General features: G+C 38.1%; 2 protein-coding genes across 3 annotated transcripts; both read left to right on the top strand.

The window, feature by feature from the left end:
- The first annotated feature begins 4,496 nt into the window (after window positions 1–4,496).
- Window positions 4,497–7,743, top strand: LOC139940478 (insulinoma-associated protein 1a-like). The gene has a single exon (XM_071936756.1). It carries the CDS (start codon window positions 4,704–4,706, stop codon window positions 5,832–5,834), a length of 1,131 nt encoding a protein of 376 aa, XP_071792857.1. The 5' UTR covers window positions 4,497–4,703; the 3' UTR covers window positions 5,835–7,743.
- A 1,648-nt stretch (window positions 7,744–9,391) lies between these two features.
- LOC139934197 (phospholipase B1, membrane-associated-like) lies at window positions 9,392–20,383 on the top strand. Of its 2 annotated transcripts, XM_071928467.1 has the most exons (14): window positions 9,407–10,157; window positions 10,828–10,925; window positions 11,382–11,442; window positions 11,991–12,049; window positions 12,780–12,847; window positions 13,435–13,478; window positions 13,848–13,956; window positions 14,931–15,126; window positions 16,874–16,962; window positions 17,461–17,530; window positions 18,048–18,152; window positions 18,562–18,657; window positions 19,020–19,085; window positions 19,656–20,383. In XM_071928467.1, the coding sequence occupies exons 1-14, from the start codon at window positions 10,085–10,087 to the stop codon at window positions 19,965–19,967; spliced, it is 1,446 nt and encodes a 481-aa protein (XP_071784568.1). In that variant the 5' UTR covers window positions 9,407–10,084; the 3' UTR covers window positions 19,968–20,383. The 2 variants fall into 2 exon arrangements, with proteins under 2 accessions (XP_071784569.1, XP_071784568.1); XM_071928468.1 differs by lacking the exon at window positions 18,562–18,657 and having other exon boundaries at window positions 9,392–10,157.
- Window positions 20,384–21,170: the final 787 nt, after the last annotated feature.

Genomic DNA, 21,170 nt, shown 5'->3' on the forward strand with positions numbered 1-21,170 from the left:
CTGTTAATTTATACGTTGATGGAAACTTGAGATTTAAAATTAATTAGGTTAATAATAATAATAATAATAATAATAATAATAATAATAATAATAATAATAATAATAATAATAATAATAATAATAATAATAATAATAATAATAATAATAATAATAACAAAAGAGAATATCCTTTAATGGCTTTATCAATCTTCTTATTGTTTGTTGTCATCATTTTCTTGGGTGCTAATTTAATCCGGAGAGCTATTGTAGATTGGTCCAGTGTATCGATTCAAGTTTTGTAATTCACTGACTATGGGTTCGAACCCTGCTGGTCACAATTATTGTGTCTTTGAGAAAGATACTTTTTTATATGATAGATTGATAGATAGATGGATGGATAGATCAAAATGTTTATTGACAATAGCCATCACAGCATAAAAACTTAATTGTATCACATATGATACATCACTTTTAAAAGTTTAAATACACTGGACACTATTGGTAATATTGTCAAAGACCAGTCCGCTCACTTGGTGTATCTCAACATATGCACACAAAAACAAACCTGTGAAAATTTGAGCTCGATTGGTCGTCGGAGTTGCGCGATAACTATGAAAGAAAAAACACCCTTGTCATACGAAGTTGTGTGCTTTCAGATGCTTGATTTCGAGACCTCAAATTCTAAACTTGAGGTCTCGAAAACAAATTCGTGGAAAATTACTTCTTACTACGTCACTTCAGAGGGAGCTGATTCTCACGATGTTCTATATTATTGTCAACCTCTCCAATTACTCGTTACCAAGTGAGGTTTTATGCTGATAATTATTTTGAGTAATTACCAATAGTGTCCACTGCCTTTCAAAGGACATTATTAAAAATACAATATTATATACAATAATTATACAAAATTCGCAAGCCAAAAGGGACTGCACTAACTAATTAATTAATAATTACAGAAGTCGAAGCTGGAAATGCTTTGTCCTTTTTGATACAATTTGATCATTGTGTAGTGGGATAGACAGTGCACGTGACATGCCCAGAACACATCATGGATGAGTACGATGTACCTGTACCTCATATTATATTCTAAACATCAGGGCCCAATTTTATGGAGCTGCTAAGCACATAAATCTGCTGAGCAGCTCTATGAAATTTTTGCCTTGATAAAAAACAGGATTACCAACCAAATTTCGTCGTAATTTTCAGGATAAGCAAACAACAACTGAAAACCAGTAACAAGCAGTATGTATAATAACAAATAAACATTTTGTCGGTAATCCTGTTTTATCAAGGCAAAAATGTCATGCTAAGCAAATGGATGTTTGTGCTTAGCAGCTCTATGAAATTGGGCCCTGATATCCTTTCGTGGCTTGTGAATAGATACCTGCTCCTGCCAGATGTACCTTTGACTGCCTATCCATTTCACACGGAGATTACAATCAACATGTATATACAAATATTATGCATACGCTATACATGCAGACATCGAAAGTGCAAGCTGACAAACAACCTGTAGTAGGATTTGAAACTTTGCATGGTGGAAATACGATATGGAAAGGTTTGCGGTAACACTATCTCTAATGAGTTGGGGGTGGTTCTGAAAAGAACCGTTGGTTTCAACTCACATCCGACCAAACTACATCACCTCCGACCAATCATAACAATGGAAAGCTTACGTCACTGCACGTTTATCCAATGAAATCATTGTATCCAATGATCAGACCAGTGACTTCACATGCACGTACAAACATTATGCACATACTGCATGCAGACGATCATAAAAAAGCAAGCTGACTAACTAAATCACATCCGACCAATTGAAAGCTTACGTCACTGCACGTTAATCCAATCCAATGAAATCATTGTCCAATGAGCCACACCAGTGGTTGTCTTTATCCTCGCAGATAAAGACGTGGGGCATTACATGTCTATGTACTTAGTGTTTCTTGTTCATTGCCAACCATGTACGGTAGAAGATGGACGCCCTTTCCGAAGAGTTCACAATAACAATATTCCCAGAAGTCCCCACCCCGAAAATTCTCTAAAGAATTCCTGCGAAAAACCAAACCAACATCCATAACAATGCCATATCGAGCACCATAATGTGCATTTAGCCCTGGCGGCCTTACACTTTCGTTTATATCAGGGTCCATTTCTGGGGCGGGAATTTTTCAAAGCTTCATATTCAACTCAAATCTTAGTCTTGGTTCCAAGACCATTGGTGTTGCGCGGTCACACACAACCAACGTTCCGATTATGCACGGCAAAAACTGTCCACGCTTGTAATGAACGAACGCTAGCGGGCGCTCTGTTTCTCTGATTTAGAGCTCAATTGGTCGTCGAAGTTGCGAGATAATAAGGAAAGAAAAACACCATTGTCACAGGGAGTTGTGTGCTTTCAGATGCTTGTTGCTGAGGTCTCGAAATCAAATTCGTAGAAATTTACTTGTTTCTCGAAAATTACTCCACTTCAGAGGGAGCCGTTTCTCACAATGCATGTATACTATACTACTCCTTACCAAAACAGGTTTTGTGCTAATAATTGTTTTTAGTACATACCAATAGTGTCCACTGCCTTTAAGCAGCTCTAGAAAAGTAGGCCCGGTAACTAAAAACGCTGGATGACAGTGTATGTTATGTGATGCTCAAACAAAGAAGATATGTAAGCAACTCTCGAGATGCTTTATTTGGCGTTGTGTAGGCCTATCTCAAAATAATCCAGTCGCTTTCTTTGTTCGTTTCACAAAATCTTTGATGTTTAAGAAACATTGTTGAAGTCACTGGTGAGAGTGGTGTGAGTAAAACTGTTTTAACTGTTAAAATCATTTTTTTTTATAAGTTAGACATGAACTGTACATATCTATTCATATGTTGTGAGAATTATTTGAATGTATGGGTTAATTGGGCTCACAAGAAGTATACAAAAAGAAGAAGGGAGGGAACAAAGGAAATTAAACAAAACAATAGTCCCACTACGATATCAAACGTATGCGCAGAGCAATTTTTTGTGGTCAAATTTATGAAATAAAAAATACTACATTACAATTCTCCACGAACAATAGCGTATTTTAGGTGAAGGGACTAGTTTACATATTCGGCAATTCTAATACATGGATTATGTTCAAAACATAAAATAAAATAAATGGACAGTGTCGCAATAAAAAGTGGTAAAAACAGTGAAAATTAAGTTGTATCAAATCAAAGAAGTTAGTTTTTTTTTAGTGACAATACAACACGCATAATAATACAAACCAATAATACAACACACCTACAACCCAAATATAAATTTTGCCTTCTGGCATAGGGCCTATTTGTTTTGTTATTTACATTATACACATACATATTTCGAGTCGATACTTTCAGTTAGTCTCACTTCTCACGGTGTTTCCCCCACTTCATTTTCCCTGTAATTTATGTTTCATTTCTTTTGATATTCTTGATAATGTAATGGAATTCATTACTTTCAGTTCCATTCCATTTGCACAACCAACTGTTCGCGAAAGTACCTCTTTTATTTATGAGATGTGGCGTTGATTGGGAAGCATAAGAGTAAACAGAAAGCTGCGGAAAGTCTTTGTGGGGGCTCTTAATAGCATGACCCGGAACAACGGCCGATTTATATACAGTGTAGCAGCTGCACTGGACAAAGAGATGCAGCCTTATTGTGGTTTTTTGCTTGCCCGGTTATTAAAACGACCATCAGACATTCTTTTGTTGGTGGATCAAAAGCTACTCGCGTGCCACTCGCGTGGCTGAATGCCAACACAATAACAAAAGGAGACCGTTTGGACAAGAGCAGTGGGCAACTTGTAGGGTTGCTGCGAACGATGTCTGGCTTCTTAGCCAATCGGGTGAAAGGGTGTCCATACAGGCGCCACTTTAAGGACCAATGGGAGATTGACTTTTTGTTTCAGCTTAGAATGTTTTTTTTTCTCTCTACAACGGCTGCTCATCACAGCATCGACTTGTTGTAGGGGATCTAGGAAATCGGCCCAAACGAATCAATAGGACCATTAAATGTGTGAATAGCTCATGACATTAATTATGCATCCGGTTTAAAATTGCCGATGAGTGAGTTTATCTAAATCCGTGAAATAAAATCAATGAAATTGGAATCTGGAGGGATAGACATCATATCGTGCTGTGGTTTATTTTGTTATCGGTTGATTATAGCACTGTGGAAAATTCCCCGGTGTCTTTGTGTAAATGAATACTAATGAATGTCAACATTGGTTTGGTTGGTCATTGTGCTTCTTCAATCATTATCGCATCATTGTAAAGTGCGCAACAGGTAGCTCTGGATTCCACAACCACAACGTCCAGAGTGGAAACAAAACACGGCACGTGCCGGATACATTCGCAAACAAAGACGAGGTACGTTAATAGGGGGAGTCCCACCACCAACGCCTCGAATCGGAAGTGCCTCTTTCACATTTTTGTTTTGTTCTGCACACTCCATATTTAGGCTCGTTGTCTGCTTGCTCTCGGCCACTTCACATGTTGACTCCGTGCTGAACACTCCTCATCTGCTGTGCATGTTTGAAAAGAGCTGAGTACCCTAGCCTGATTTCTGCACCTACCGCCAATGATTTTAGTACTTCTCGAAATACAACGTAAAATCTAGTTTGATTTATTGCGGGAGCTGTTTTTTGAATCACCTTATTATAACGAATTGTGATTATTTCGACATTTAAGTGTTGATCCCATCTCGGCAAATTGGCAAAATGCCTAGAGGATTTTTGGTAAAACGGAACCAAACTCTGACAACGATGTCACATCGTTCTTGCTTACTGGGTTTGGCAGAAAGCAGTCAACCGCCCGGGCATGCAGCTATCGGAGATGGAATGGAGCTAGGGGTGCAGTGGTCCCCGACACGGCATGTCGATTCACCGGACTCGGGCTATGGAAACAGCCCCGTGGATCCGGCTGGTTACTCGGTGCTGACTCAAGCGTTCGGTTTAGGAAGGGACAGCTCATTTTCTGCGTTTGTCTACAAGGAACCAGTGGGCATCCAAACTACTTACTACAAGCATCCATCTTCCTCTTCCGAGGCTTCTTCAGTAAAATGTGACTTTCAAGACAGTGATAAAACGATTTGCAAAACGCCAACGACGCCAAAGGTCGAGTCGACTCCGACGAAATCATTACCATTGAAGAAGCGACCCATCCCCGAAGATCAGTGGGCGACGGTTACAGCCAAACCATTACAGCCTGGTAAGAAACCAAGAGCTGTAAGAAAGCTCAACTTTGACAATGACACCAAATCACCTGTTAATGGGACAATTATACGAGAAAGCATCACTAGCAACCACGAAGGCGAATCGTCAGTGCCGTGCGGTGACAAAACAAAAGGCATGTTTGTTTGTAAGTTGTGCAGGGAAGATTATCACAACCCACTTTCTCTTGCTCAACACAAATGCTCTCGCATCGTCCACGTTGAATTCCGCTGTTCCGAGTGCGACAAAGTCTTTAACTGTCATGCTAACTTAGCTTCTCATCGTCGTTGGCACAAGCCAAAACCATCTGCAGAGTGCTTCCCACTTCCTTCCAGCATCATCCCAGTCACGGACCCAGTCCTCGTGATCCCCACCCCAGCAGTCAGCAACAAATTGAGCGAAGGAAGCAACAGAAAGACCAACACCCCAACCCCCGTGACTGTTCCCCACAGCAAGAGCTTCCACAAGTGCGAACATTGCAAGAAAAAGTTTAGACGGCCGGTGAATCTCCGTAAACACCTTTTGCACCGTCATGGCGAATCGGACGTTTCGCCCTGCCGTCATTGCGGACAGATATTCGGCAGTATGCAAACCCAGACACATCACTCTTGTCGGACTCTGGAAGGTGACGTCTTATGATTGGGATAAAACTGTTGACTGGTCAATAACTGAACAGGTTTTTTTTTAAAATAACTTATTGGTTTTTGAAATATAAATTTCTTGACTATCCACCGTTTTTATGGCTCTACATAATTGGTAAGGATAAAACACAGTTTAATTTATTTCATCTGAAAGCTCACTGATTATGAAATGTTTTCCTATAATGAGTAAATACCTATTTGAGTACACTGTACTGGATTAAGCCCATATTCCAGTCACAGATTTGTCATTGCACGTTACAGTATGACTTTTTGGTCAGCTCTATATATAATACTGTTTAAAAAAGAAATTGTAAACGGCACAATTGCTATGTACACATTACTGTCGTGACATTGTGTTTTGAGCCCATTTTCCAAAGAACACTACTTATTTGTATTTATGTTTTTTTATACAGTATTTATACATTTCGGAAAAAGCAATAACTTTTAATCGAACTTTACCACCTCACATAGGTTTTTTTAATGAACATTACTTAATACTATTGTTGCTCTCCAAAACTGACATTTGCCATTTACCTATGCTGTATACCTATGCTGTGTTTCCCCAAACGGAGCATTTGACGTCAGTTGTCCAGTGCTGATACAATATAAAACCATTGCATATGTTAACAGCTTGAACATTTTCATTGTTTTCGGTTTCTATGACGTCAAGAAAGTATAGCCCAAATATTTATTTAGAACCGTCAGTTTTAAAAGAACTTTAATTCGATTTGTCCATTGCTGATGGATGTGAGGGTACCCGTGCAATTGCAACGCTTTGTTACCTCTAACAATACTTAGCCATAAACACTGTTGGACTTTATTGAATAACTATTCCAAACATAATAGGCTGTAAAACACTGGTTTTGAGGCTCAACAGCTATGGCTGTATAAATACCAGTTTTGGCAACAGCCGTTATAACCAATAGGCCCTACTATACTAGCACTGCAAACCAGTTGTTTTGGTTACCATCATTTTAGTTCGTTTGAGAGCAAACAAAGATTGGGTTTTGCAAAGTAGCAAGCAATCTTCCCCCTTCTCGGAGTTGTGAATTCTGATAACCGAAACCAATCTTGATGTAGTCCATGCCTTTGTCACCCATGTGTGTGAAAGCGAATGTGGAAACCGATTCTTTTGAAACAATGGCCATTGACCAATTTGTGTTCTTTCAACCTCGGTGTTGTCACATTTGTTTCAATGGAAAGTAAATAAGAAAACACGGAAAAGAGGGGCCCCTTTTGATAAAGACATTTATCAAGAAACATCTCTAAACAAATATATTGTTCATGTTAAGTGAATCACGGGCCCTATTTCATAAAGCACAAAAAACTATTGTGTGGTTGTGGTTAGCAGGAATTATTATACATTAAATTTTCATGGTTGCGACTGGTGCCCCACTCAGCTTTTGCTTAGCAAAGAATATTTTTAAGCAGTATTTGCAGCTTTATTATAAGAGTCGGCCATGTCACAACTTGGCCTCATAACTCAATTACCATGTGTAGACTTAAAGGCAGTGGACACTATTGGTAATTACTCAAAATAATTATCAGCATAAAACCTCACTTGGTAACGAGAAATGGGGAGAGGTTGATGGTATGAATTATTGTGAGAAACGGCTCCCTCTGAAGTGACATTGTTTTCGAGAGAGAAGTAGTTTTCCACGAATTTGATTTCGAGACCTCAAGTTTAGAACTTGAGGTCTCGAAATCAACCATTTAAACGCACACAACTTCGTGTGACAAGGGTGTTTTTTCTTTCATTATTATCTCGCAACTTCGACGACCAATTAAGCTCAAGTTTTCACAGGTTTGTTTTTCATGCATATGTTGAGATACACGAAGTGAGAAGACTGGTCTTTGACAATTACCAACAGTGTCCACTGTCTTTAATAATGAAAACAAAATCACACTCTGACTGATTTGTTTGCCTAATTTATGAATTTCAAATAAAGATTTATATTGAACTGAAGTATAGTTGAGGCCCTGTTCCTTTCATCGTATTATGTTTTGTTTAAGTTTGTTGGTCTTATCCAGAACAATGCTAAATGTCAATATATTTCTCCGAAGATTTAAAATAAAATTTTATTTAATAATATTTAAATGATAACTTCTTCCACTGAACGTCAAGCTAAAATCAAACGATGTAAAGTAGACACATGTTAAAGGCAGTGTAGTGTATACTTTTGGTAATCGTCAAATGTCAGTAACCTCATACTGGGTGTAGATCCAAGTTCCCATGGCAACAAAGCACACTTACGCATAAAATGACAAACTTGTGTCAATTTTGACTGAATTGGTCATTGAAGTTGCAAGCAAAATTATGGGGACAAAAAAAGGCATAGCAATGATTAATCTATGACGACCGAGATTCGAATTTTGGGGTAAACAAATTAACCCTTTCTCTAAACATTACTTCAAAGGAGTTTGTTTCTAACAGTTTTTTAAATTAAATTTCAACAGCTCTCAAGTAAATTTTATTCTCATTTGTTTGTGGAGTTATAACCAAAATTACAACCTGCCTTCAAACAATATTATTTCTTACCCCACGCCGAACATGCCCACATGATTATATATTTGTAAATGTACTTGAAGTTAAACAACCTTATTCCAGTCAAAGTCTAAACCTACGGACACTAATAATTACGCACTCACCGGTTGGGTTACCGTTTGGTGAAGTAGTCTGTCAGCCAGAACTGAAACAACAAACACCGACGGAGAATGGGGGTAAATGTTGATATTGCATCAATGACAATTTTCAGACATCAAAACCCTTAGGGAAATTCCGCAAATAATAAAGTTACAATGTTTGTCAGAAATCTCGTTATTTTAATTTGGAGATTGAACAGATGACATAATGAGAATAAAAGTTTTAGGTCATAAACTTGACTAATTTATGACCGGCATTATCCTACAGCGATTATACAAAATACCCGAGGCTGTATTAATTTAAAAACGCAGATTGGTATAATAGGTTTATGACTTGGGGAATAAATGGTTGTTTCATCTTCCTGGTCACACAATCACGCGATGTGTTGAGAATATCGTTGTAGAGTTCATCTGATCTGATTAAGCTACAGGTCTCCCCATTTTGGTCTTTGTTCCTTTTGTTCAAAGAAGAAGAATTCAACGATCAATACTCAACGTCGCACGACTGTGTGTGAGTGGTGGGCCCGGCCGGCACGAAACAAGAGCTTTTAAAAGCACTACTTCAAACTCGGAATAAAGAAACATCTCTATTGCAAATGATGTTTTGCACAACTTCAACATAATTACAGTATATTTTTTATAAATTACTATGAGTCGCTATTCGTATGCTTGCTTACAGCAACAACAAAGAAAAAGACACTGACAGTTTATACTGGATTTTATTTTCTAAACTAAAGTTAAATAAATGTTTATACAATTGACCATAATAGTTATTTTTAATCGTTAGAGTCGACAAATCATCATTATTTTGAAGACCTCCCCGAAATGACCATTGCTTATTTAGCCTGCTCAACCAAATTAAAGGGCATGCTAATAAGGGCCCTGCTAATACACAGTTCTCGGTTTTTATTTGTTTTTACTGAGACCACATAATTTGCTTTCATTTTTTAAATCAAAGTGTGGGAACTTCATTTTAAGCAAAACACGCAGTATAACAGAGGAATGTTTGGTATTGTTAAACGGAATGAACCCCAGCAAAGAGTGTCACAATCGCATTGTTGGGTTTTTCCCACCATCATTGTTCACTTATGGTTCCTTGTATCAACTGACGCATTATGTGACAAGATGAATCGGGAACTGGCCGCCAACTCTCAACTTAAATAAAGCTTTAACATATGTTAATTTATAAAGGAAACGATTAAGTCCACTGGTTGTTCCTTTTCCTTGTTCTTGGGTGTTGAGCATGACTGTTCGTAAGGCCATGTTGAACCATGGTTGAACACACAGTTCGTCTTGCCTTGCTTGGTCCCAATTAGTGTCCACTCAAAGCAGTCACCGGGTTGAATTTGGCCTATGAGGCTCCTCCAAAAGTGGCGTTATAAAAATCAGTAGCCATATCAGTTTTTTTGACCTCGTGTTTACTTCTCTAATAGTAAGTGTGCATAGTTTGCCGACCTTTGTCCATCTGAGGAACACTATCGTAACACAGAATACATTTTACATAAGGTGCAAGGTGCGAGGTTTGCGCACTCTGTGTTGGATTCACATGATAACAAATCTCGGGGAAAGACTGGCATCATTTCTTGCTCTGCTGTAACTGACAAGATGCAGATTCTTTTTCTACTGATTCTCTTCTTGTGTCTTTTCTGCAGTGCATCTTCCCAAGATGACTTGGCAGGTAAATATTACATTCATACCCGTCAGCATCCCATCCCTCATTCGGGAGCCGGCTGAAAATAACAATGTTTGCACAAGGTTAGAAAAAAAAACTTACTCAATCCAAACCTGTTTGCCTTTTGTTCGTTGTTGTTGTTGTTGTTGTAGAAATAATTTGAGACCAACGTAAGCTTGTGTTTTGGTTGGATACAATCTCTTTCTGTTATGATTTTGTTGGTACAGTTTAGGTTTAGTTTATCGGTGCAAGAACTAACTCAATTGGCTGCCTATCCCATGGAGTACGAACAGTCAATGGTCAATGTAGGCAAAGACCTTGTACTCGCTCACGGCAAAAGTGTCCGTATCCATGCCACCCCCTTTTGCATTCGTTAAATAAAATAGTATTTAATTTACTCGAATGAGACTTTTTTTTTTAAAGAGTGAGCAAATGGTGGCAGGGTAGGCCCCCTACTGAAAGTTTTCCACCCGGGCTCAATTAAGTTTTGTGATGAAATCATTTTGAGAAACATAGATTCCTTGATGATGATGATGACAACCACTGTATTTGATACCCTTCACGTAATATATTTTGCAAACTCCCAAAACGTTTAATTTCATCAGATAGACACACTTTATTTTCATGTTCGACTTGACGTCACTTTATAAATGTGATCATTGGACACACTGAACAGATCACTGGAGAGAGTATGTCGCATTGCTGGAGACATTCGACAAGTATGGCTACGGAGATCGTAGCATGGAGGACGAACTCAACCGAAATTCATCCTCTGTGAGTAAAATGATTTCTCTGTTTTAGCCTTTTGTCAAGGCCTTTGTGGTACGGGTCGAGTTGCTCACTTGGTGAATGGTCTCTTCCTCCAGTCGCTTGGGATAGCAGCTCTATGAACATGTCAGCGCCACTAGGGACTTGACAAAAGGCTACTTCTCAGTTGGAATAATATCCTAGACCTAAATTATTTCCTTGATGTGAGTGTATCAAATTATTTGAATCCAAAAACAAACGCATTTTCACTGTGAAAACATGTTTTGCTAATGTTATATAGGTACATGCTAGGAAATGTCCAAGGGTTAGCGGTGTCAACCACTGGTAAAAAAAAAAGTAATACACCAAATAATAAACCACAGGGAAACTGGCTTGATAACTTTCGAAATAATTCTGGGTTTATTAAACAAAGACAAATTTACTGGTGTGGGACTTGATTCTTGTTTATATTCCCCTATTTAGATTACCGTAGAGGCTCATTTCGATTGCAAACCCTCGGCATCCCTGGAAAAACCCACATCAGGTGAGTGTGTGTTTGACCCTCAGTAAATAAACATTCTATATTCGTCAAAACCATCCTCAAACAAAGGGACTTTGAAATTGGGCCAATGTTTGTTTTATTATAGTGTTGTTTGCTTGTTGCGGTTTTTGCGCTTTTGTGTGTTATTTTTTACCGAAGTCAAAAAGGTTTAGCTTTTTGTTAATTAATTATATAATTTAGTATTTGTTTTTCGCTTGGCAAATTTCTAAAGACAAACGGGTATTGTTTGGGAGGGGTGGGTTTGGATAGCTCTATGGATAGGGCGGAATTCCAGAAATCTAACCGATTATGCAAGTCATACCAGTATAAATCTAAGTTAAATAATTTCGTCGCGCTATAATTCCAAAGTCGAGAATAAAAGTACCAGAAGATCTTCAAACCATTGCTTGTTTCGATTACCATTATAAATATTATATGGCTTTTCCTTAAAAAACCTTAAAAAAACAAAAACTGAAATATGACTACAGCTTAGATTTAAGCCTCTAGTTTGATAGAAATGCAGTGACATTAATTTGTTTATTTTTTTGAAGTTCACAAGTTGCGGCCGGGAGACATTAATGTAATTGCTGCAATGGGAGATTCGCTTACCGTAAGTTAGCTTTCTGGATCGATACAAATTTTCACTTTTAGCATATAATGTGGTTGTAGTTTGTTTGTTCCTCCTTCCCCTATGGCGGCTACTGTTGTTTTTGGAGGTGGAAATAGCTCGATTGAAGAGTGTTTACACAAAACTAAATAGCTTATTATAGGCATTTTCAACACTTTAGTGTGATGGTTGTGAGGGTCGAGTTGGTTCAAACCCATGTTCGGCGGTAATCCCAAGCGCGCCATGGACTGCTGTAAAGAGTTACTACGCATGAAAGACTCGGATCGAAGCATGCACAAGCCATTTATTTATTTATTTTGTTCCAGAAAATGGCCGTGTCGAAATGGGCGGTTGTTCTCAGTGAAGCCGCAGCCGAACCATACTGGGCGCTCCTAGACTAAAGTAAACGAGGCCGAATCCGAACAAATTTATTTTTTATTAAGTCATTAGACATACACAATGATTACAAATTGGACAGGGGCTGTCAAGTTAAAAACAAATAACGTCTATAAATGACTACGACTGTTGCTGAGGATGTTCCTGAAGATTTCCTTCGCATGATGACGCGGCGATCCAGTCATTATAACCGTAGCCGTTGCCGCCAATTCGGCCGCAGTGTCAGAACATTGAAACTTGGTAATAAACACAATTCATTTATGGAGACATGGTAAACACAGTTGAGTTCATATTTCGCAACCGATTTTTCCCCCTTTTTTTTCTTCCCATTTTGTAGGCAGCTAACGGTGCTGGGGCCGATACAGTACTGGGAGTAGCCATACAATACCGAGGGCTGGCTGCGTCGTAAGTATAGGGTTCACTCAAAACATTTTGTTCAGAATACAACTGTCGTTGTTTTTTCCTATAAAATGTATTTTGTTTTATAAACTCAGCTCTCAATATTTTGATGATATTTTCTTTTGACTTAACTATTAAAAATAGTTTCGGTGTACCCATTAAAATGAAGTCAAGCAGTGTGCCTAAACACAAATATATTATATGACATCTCACCTTAAAGACACTATTGGTAATTGTCAAATATCTGTCTTATCACTTGGTGTATCTTAACATATGCATAAAATAACAAACCTGTGAAAGTTTGAGCTCAATCGGTGGTCGAAGTTGCGAGATAATTATGAAAGAAAAAACATCCTTGTCAAACGAAGTTGTGTGCTTTCAGATGCTTGATTTCAAGACCTCAAATTCTAAATCCGAGGTCTCGAAATCAAAAAGTACGTTCTTCAGAGGGAGCCGTTTCTCACAATGTTTTATACTATCAACCTCTCCCCATTACTCGTTACCAAGTAGGGTTTTATGCTAACAATTGTTTTGAGTAATTACCAATAGTGTCCACTGCCTTTGAAGTTATCTCTTCTTCCAATTTGATATAGGATTGGTGGAGACGAAAGTCTAGAACAAGTCATCACCCTTCCAAGTAAGTCTAAGGGCCATACCCCACGAAACAATACGGGCAAACCAGTTCCAGGCAATCTCCAAGATTTTTTCCCCCACAATTTTCTCAAGGATAGTAAGATATTGATTGAAAAATTCTTGTTCTTGTTCACGTCCTGAATGCTTACTGTCCCGGAGAACAAAAAAATACTTTTTGGATATTGCCCAATTCGATGTACAAAGCCAACGGCCTTTCCTTATTCTTGCGACGCGCGAACATTATGTGCTTTTCATTATCGTTTTACCTCTAAGATGGCGGCGTCATGACGTCATTGCATTATAGTAAGGTCAGACGTTTCGTGTCTTTTTTTTTTTAATCATAACTTTGTTTGTGTTTGGCATAATATTTCAGATATCATGCGCAACTACAATGCTGACATTTACGGCTATTCGACTGGAACTGGAACCAAGAATAGCCGGAACTCCAAACTCAACGTGGCAGTGCCGGGTGCAGTCACTGAGTAATCATATTGTACTAATTATCTCAAAACAATTTAATTGAAGAAGAAGGGAAATGTCAAATTCAGTTTTATGTTCCCATTGTTCTCATGGTCATTGGAGAAAGTTACAAGACTTTAACCTCAAGTTAAAATAGTGTCAGCGTCCACAACATCTGATTACATCATTCTAGAAACAAAAATGGGTCTGCATGTTAAAGGAACACGTTGCCTTGGATCGGACGAGTTGGTCAAAACAAAAGCGTTTTTAACCGTTTTTTATATAATGCATATGGTTGAAAAGATGTTTTAAAAGTAGCATACAATGATCCACACAAGTTTGCCTCGAAATTGCGTGGTTTTCCTTCTACTGTGCGAACTATCACCGTCGGCCATTTATGGGAGTCAAAATTTTGACCCCCATAAATGGCCGACGTGTTAGTCGACGAGGTAAAAGGAAAACCACGCAATTTCGAGGCATGTTTGTGTGGATCATTGTATTCTACTTTTACAACATCTTTCTACCCATATGCATTTTATAAAAAACGGTTACAAACGTTTTTCAAAGACCAACTCGACCGATCCAAGGCAACGTGTTCCTTCAATTTTGTACGGAGAATGCGCATGTTGTGCAGTAGTAGGTGGTAGTTTTTGACCATGCCGACACAGCCCCCTTTCAAGGTATTACACGAAGAAGAAAAAAATCGCTAGTGATAAGTGCTAGTTAATTAAAACCAAATATGAATTTACACGAATGTACACGTATAATTGTCTTAAGTAAATTGATTGAGTTGAAATTGAACTGCACTAAACTGAAAGCAGAAACCTGTTCCCACTTCAAAACACATATCAAATTCGGAAACCCATCTTTCGATTAGCAGAGTTCTTGGTGTGTGTTTTTTGCCAGGAGTGTCATCATTGACAGACATGGCGCACTAGAAATGTTCAACATTATTGTTATTGTTATTAAATAATGCCTCTATTCATTTTGACTTCAGTGGGATGCCCAAGCAGGCCAGGAAGTTAGTGGACAAGATGAAGAACGATCCGAACGTGGACTTTGAAAACGACTGGAAAATGGTCACCATATTTATTGGCGGAAACGACCTCTGCCGGTACTGCAAATATCCGGAAAGATACTCGCCGGAGAATTACATCATATTCTTTGAAGAGACACTCATGATTCTGACAGAGGTATGATAACATGCGTGTTTATTTAAGTTCACTTTTAAATGGCTTTCAAATGATGATTTCAAAACTGTTCGTTTCTCCAGAAAAACACTGCTGCACAAACCGTTTGCACTCATATACATGCTTTTACATTATCCATGCTCGGCCATAGTGTGTTATAGCTCCTCGTGGACTAAGGGTGTCACTATATACCGGAAAACACCGGAAATTACCGGAAAATACCAGAAAAATACCGGAAAACACCGGAAAACTACCGGAAAACTACCGGAAAACTACCGGAAAATACCGGAAAAATACCGGAAAACACCAGAAAACACCGGAAAATACCAGAAAACACCGGAAAATACCAGAAAATACCGGAAAACCCCAAAGAGTAACAAGCAAAATAACTAAAAATACAAGCGACATACCTGAAAATACCGAAAACTGATGGAAATGTTGGGTGCGATCGGCCGGTCAATCTCTCTGCGCGATCAACTGATCGCGGTCCTACTATTCTAAAAGCCGACAACGCCGACAACAAGTCCAGAGCGCCGCCAACAGGTTTTAAATACCTCCAAAATGGCCAATCAACCATAGATATATTAGAACTATAATGTGTGCTGTAATATAAACGTAAATTTAATGGAAAAACTTCACGAAAAGTGTGTATTTTTTAACCAGAAAAAAAAACTTCACCCGCACGGAATTAAAAGCGGTCGGACGCCATCTTGGCTTAAAAACCGTTTTTGGACCAGACCATTATGATACGGGTAGATTTAGCACTTGTCAACAAAAGAGGGCGGGCTTCATGTGAAGACCTTTACTGCAGAGACCTTATCGCAAATACCAATGCGCAAGCGCAGACTGTTGAATGAGGTGCATTGTGGGATATATATGAATCAAATTTGTAATCAGCTAGACCACAATGCACCTAATTCCAAGCTTTACGCGCGCGCCCCAGTATTTGCGAAAAGGTCTAGTGTGCACAGTGCATGACGCCCGCCCTCTATTGCTAAACTTGACTTACCCGTATCATAATGGACTGGTCCAAACACGATTTTAAGCCAAGATGACCGCCTTCCGTGCGGGTGAAGTTTTTTTTCTGGTTAAAAAATACACACTTTTCGTGAAGTTTTTCCATTAAATTTATGTATATTACAGAACACACATATTTCTAGTATATCTATGGTTTATTGGCCATTTTGGAGGTATTTAAAACTTGTTGGCGGCGTGTTGGCGGCGCTCTGGGCTTGTTGTAGGTTTTGTCGGCGTTGTCGGCTTGTTGTCGGCTTTTAGTAGGACCGCGTTTCTAGAATTATTATTTGCTGGAGTTTTCCGGTAGCTTTCCGGTAGCTTTCCGGTGTTTTCCGGTAGTTTCAGATGTTTTCCGGTGTTTTCCGGTAGTTTTCCGGTGTTTTCTGGTAGTTTTCCGGCGTTTTCCGGTAATTTCCGGTATTTTCTGGTATATAGTGTCACCGGTGGACTAAGGCCCTATTCAAAACCACGGCTGGCGTTTAAATGTGGCTTCAGCTTATGCCTATTGAAGCTATGTACCAACAAAATTGCGTTTTGTTTTCAACTTGGTCGAACGCATGTGGTTTGGGCCCAATTTCATAAAAGAAGCAACTTCAAGCGGCAAATATGCCATACAGGTCGTTTACATCAAAAGACCGACTTCGAATTGTTTGCTTTTTGTCCAGATACGAGTATCATTCCTTTATAAATGGAACACAACTATAACTCAAAGTTATGTTCTTTTTGAAAACAGATTCCCCGGATGTTTGTCAATGTAATCGGCATGTTGAATGTTCAAAATGTAGCAGAGCTATCCAGTTTCTCCTGCGACATTTTACACCAGTAAGTTAACACAGTGAAAAAAAACGAATAAAGTAACTTCTGTTTTATATGGTAATTGTATAAACATTTTTATGTTTTATGTCCGATCAAATTGTGTCGAAAATACAACATACAAATCATAAACTGAGATAAATTTTAAAGGATGTAAACAATCGAATTAAAGACACTGGGCACTGTTGGTATTTGTCAAAGACCAGTCTTCTCAGTTAGTGTATCTCGACGTAATATGCACAAAATAATAACCTGTGAACATTTGAACTCAATTGGTCGTCGAAGTTGCAAAGGGATTAATGGGGGGAAAAAATACCCTTGTGCACACGAAGTTGTGTGCTTTCGGATGCTTGATTTCGGGACCTCAAAATCTAATTCTGAGGTCTCGAAATCAAAATATTCTAATGGAAAATCAATTCTTTCTCGAAAACTATGTTACTTCAGAGGGAGCCCTTTCTCACAACGTTTTATACTTTAACAATACTATAAAAACTATTTATATTGTAGATTCCTTTGCCCTTGTGGAATGAAGGAAGATGATAGGGAATTGCTGAGAGACAAAACCAGACAATACCAGGTAATGACTAAAAGTTGGCGGGAATATTTCTACATTCAAGTCGGACATCTTCAATGTTGATCTTGCCACACCCTACAGGCAACTATGAGGCAACCAACTGCAGGGCGTGCTACAAAACTGCTTTGGTAGCACAATGCTAAACTTTTCAAACAATGATGTCTTTCGATCCCTAATACATTTTTAAATGTGAATGCCTTTTCTTCATGGAGATTACCTGGAACTGGTTGCCTGTAAATTGCCTCGTATGATAGTTCTAAAATTCAGACCGAACATTAACTGCGATTTATAATATCAAATTTTACGGTCAACTTATGGAAACTCGTAATTTGAAGCAAGAAATTTTCGGCAGAGTCGGAAAGTTATTTTTAGAATAGATAATTTGCGTTTGCGTGACATGCATAATGTGTGTTGATTTATTTTGTGAAACGTTGTTCAAATTACGCCTGTAATTTCGCAAGAAAGACTACACGAATGGAAATGGAGTAATCTTTAGCTTCTTGTTCAATTTATTGAATAGTCTCTTCTCCAGTCGAGTATTGATAGTGGTAAATTTGACATCAGAGATGACTTTACTGCCGTCTTCCAACCGTTTTACATCGAGACAACTCTACCCAGACACGCGGTAAGAAAGACGCAGACGAGTTATTTTGTACAACAAAAATTAAAAACCTTATAATTTGTGTTAAAATAAAACAACAATGTTAAGAACGGATTGAGCGAAACAGACACCTAGAAAGACAAAAAACTAGGCCACTGTATTAGAAAAATATTGCTGAGCTGAGAGTTGTGACATTCGTAGAGAAAATAATTGTATTTTACGGTTTTGAATTATGTTGTTTGGGGAACTGCTTGCTGTACCCGAGTTTTTGTTTGTAACGTTTCGTGGCCGACTGGTAGCTCTTGTGCTTCTGATAAGCAGAGTGTGGGTTCGAGTCCCGGGCATGGCACTTGTGTCCGTAATCAAGATGCTTAAAAATGAATGAAGTAGGGTCTAGTTGTTAATATTTGGTGACACTCTTTTCTTGATATAGGACGGGTCCCCTGACTACTCGTTCTTTGCCCCCGATTGTTTCCATCTGAGTGCTAAAGGTCAGGGTGCACAGGCTATTTCTACATGGAACAACATGGTAGGTCATATTCAATCATACCAAATTATGTATAGATCAAAGATGTATATAGGCTCTATGTGGAGATTTATTAAAGATCGTAACGATATGCAATTGGTTTTTGTACGTATATCTGCCGTATTATAAAAATAAAAAAAAAAACATGTCCCCACTCTTCGCGAAATCATTAACCGCTATTTGTTGGTAATGTCTATCTGTGTCCAAGAATACCGACAAAAACTAAGGAAATTTGAATAAAAACTGGCCCTGTATCGTTCTTTTAAGAAAAGAGTTAAAACTCTTTTGATACTAATTACAGTACGCCCTAATATTAAAGATATAGGTTTTCGGAAATATTTCTTGTAATTTTCCACATAATGCAGATTCAGCCTGTAGGATATAAAGACAGAAGCTGGACCCCTGGTGAGGATATCCGCTGTCCCTCTGAGGTAACCGCAAAAACAGACTGAGTTTAGAAAATACTTCATTCATGCGGATAAATTAAAAATTCGTGTGAAATGGTAACACCGCAACATTCTTTAGTAAAAGGGGCGTTCTTTCTGCAATGTGCCAAGACTTAATGATTCTCACCACAACAAAGTTGAAATATTGTGTTATTTTTTAATTTATTGCTACTGTTATTTGCTTCTTTCTGGTGTGAAACAAGAGATCAATAAAATAGGAATTCCCTGGATATATAGAGAAAGAAAAAAACCCGAAAGGACAAGACACTGCCGAAACTGTGGAGCGGTTTAATGTCTACAGAGGAATAATCCGTAAACGCAATACACGGTCTGAGAAACGTTTATCAGATTGAAATGTTTTTGAATTCTCCCTCTCTCTCTAAAACCAGAGATTTTACCCCTTTCTCAAAAATGTTGATGTATAATACTATCAACAGCTGTAATGCTTCCTACATTAAGCCCCTACAAATAAGTTGTGTGCTAAACTTGAGTAATTACCAAAAGAGTAGGTCTACCCCTGCCTTTAATTACCATTTGGTTGTCTTTATTTTCCAGGACTTTCCATTCCTTTATACGAACAAGAATAGCAGAGATTCGTGGAGTGGTCAAGACAGTGACGAAAATCAACACGAGGGAACTGACCAACAACCACCGCAACAGGAGCAACAACATCAAGAGCAGCAGCACCAAGAGGAGGCACAGAAGCAAGATAATTTCGGCTCCCCAGTTGAGCCACCACAAGAGGGCGGGCTATCAGGGGGGTCCATTGCCGTCATCGCTATCCTTGCCTTGGTAGTTGTGGGAGCTGCTATGATGCTGGTTGTACGACGTGTTAAACAATCCAGAAATCCTTACATACAGCTATAGACAATTGCTTGCCTATCATCGTTATTGCAATTTTGTAAAACAACAGCTAATACTATTAATTTTCTTGGAATATTTGATACCTGGATACGATTTGATATGATGGGATTGTACGGTACGAATTATTAAGGCACCAATAGCCTCTAAATTATTTGTTGAAATGTTTGAAAATATCAGAGTGTAAAACATTCATAATTTCTAAATTAGTTGTCTGGTAAGGTCAGAGACCCCCACTTCCTTCAAGTTCAACACTGAGGTCCATTCATTCTTATGCTGAGCACGCACAAGTCAATTCTTGCTGAACATCTAGAAAATCACTAAGAATAATCAAGGTTTAGAAAACATTGTTAGTAAAATTATTTGTAAAAGTTAAATTATTTTCTACAGTTTTGCGATTCCTACTTTTGCATTTGGAAGTGTTTATTGGATTGGAAAATAAGGAGAAAATAGTGTAAGGTTGTATTAGAAAGTATGATATCAAAGTTTGTTTTCTGCTTATAATGTATTACATTGGTTTTTTTAAGAGTCAACTTTTTTAAAACTTGGTCTCTAGTTTACATTAAAAAAACAAAAAAAACAAACGGTGAAAACCCAATCAAAAAAAAGGTATAGTCCCAAATAAGAAAGTTTGTTGACATGCACACTGGGATTAATTTCTATTGTGAAAATCAAAACAAGAAATTGTGGTTTAGAGGTTTTTTAAAAATGCTATTTTCACGACTTTGACAATAGTTCAGGTGAATATATTTCTCTGGAGGATTGGTACGGGTACAATTTCATAATCAGCGAGTTTGCAGAATGAAACTGACATTTTATGTTTTTATTTGACAATTTGTATTTAAATTGTTTTAAAATCATTTGTTATAACACATTTTTTCCGAAGCAAAAATGAAATGGGCATGTTAAAGAAACACATGAGAAATGAACCATGAAATGAAAATGAAATAAATACAGTAAAAAGGAACCTCAGAATACAGTTGAAAGGTCATTTTGGTCTTGTTACATTACGTGATCTTTTTAAAATGATATGATTTGAACAATGACATTTCGAGTCCTATATTGACAGCTGCAGTTTCTTTGCGCACAACCAAATTATTATGTTTACCAAAGTTCCTAGCAAAGTATCATGTCGCATGTATAGGCCTACCATTTGTGATTGGTACTGCACACTTGCTTAACAAAACAATTTAGGCAGTATTTTCTGCT

The sequence above is a fragment of the Asterias amurensis genome, chromosome 1, assembly GCF_032118995.1.
Source record: "Asterias amurensis chromosome 1, ASM3211899v1".
NCBI classification, from domain to species: Eukaryota; Metazoa; Echinodermata; class Asteroidea; order Forcipulatida; family Asteriidae; genus Asterias; species Asterias amurensis.

Coding starts and splice junctions, on each gene's coding strand:
- LOC139940478 (XM_071936756.1), top strand. CDS start 4,704: ATGCCTAGAGGATTTTTGGTAAAACGGAACCAAACTCTGACAACGATG.
- LOC139934197 (XM_071928467.1), top strand. CDS start 10,085: ATGCAGATTCTTTTTCTACTGATTCTCTTCTTGTGTCTTTTCTGCAGT. Junction 10,926..11,381: donor TCAACCGAAATTCATCCTCT/GTGAGTAAAATG, acceptor TCCCCTATTTAG/ATTACCGTAGAGGCTCATTT. Junction 12,848..13,434: donor TACCGAGGGCTGGCTGCGTC/GTAAGTATAGGG, acceptor AATTTGATATAG/GATTGGTGGAGACGAAAGTC.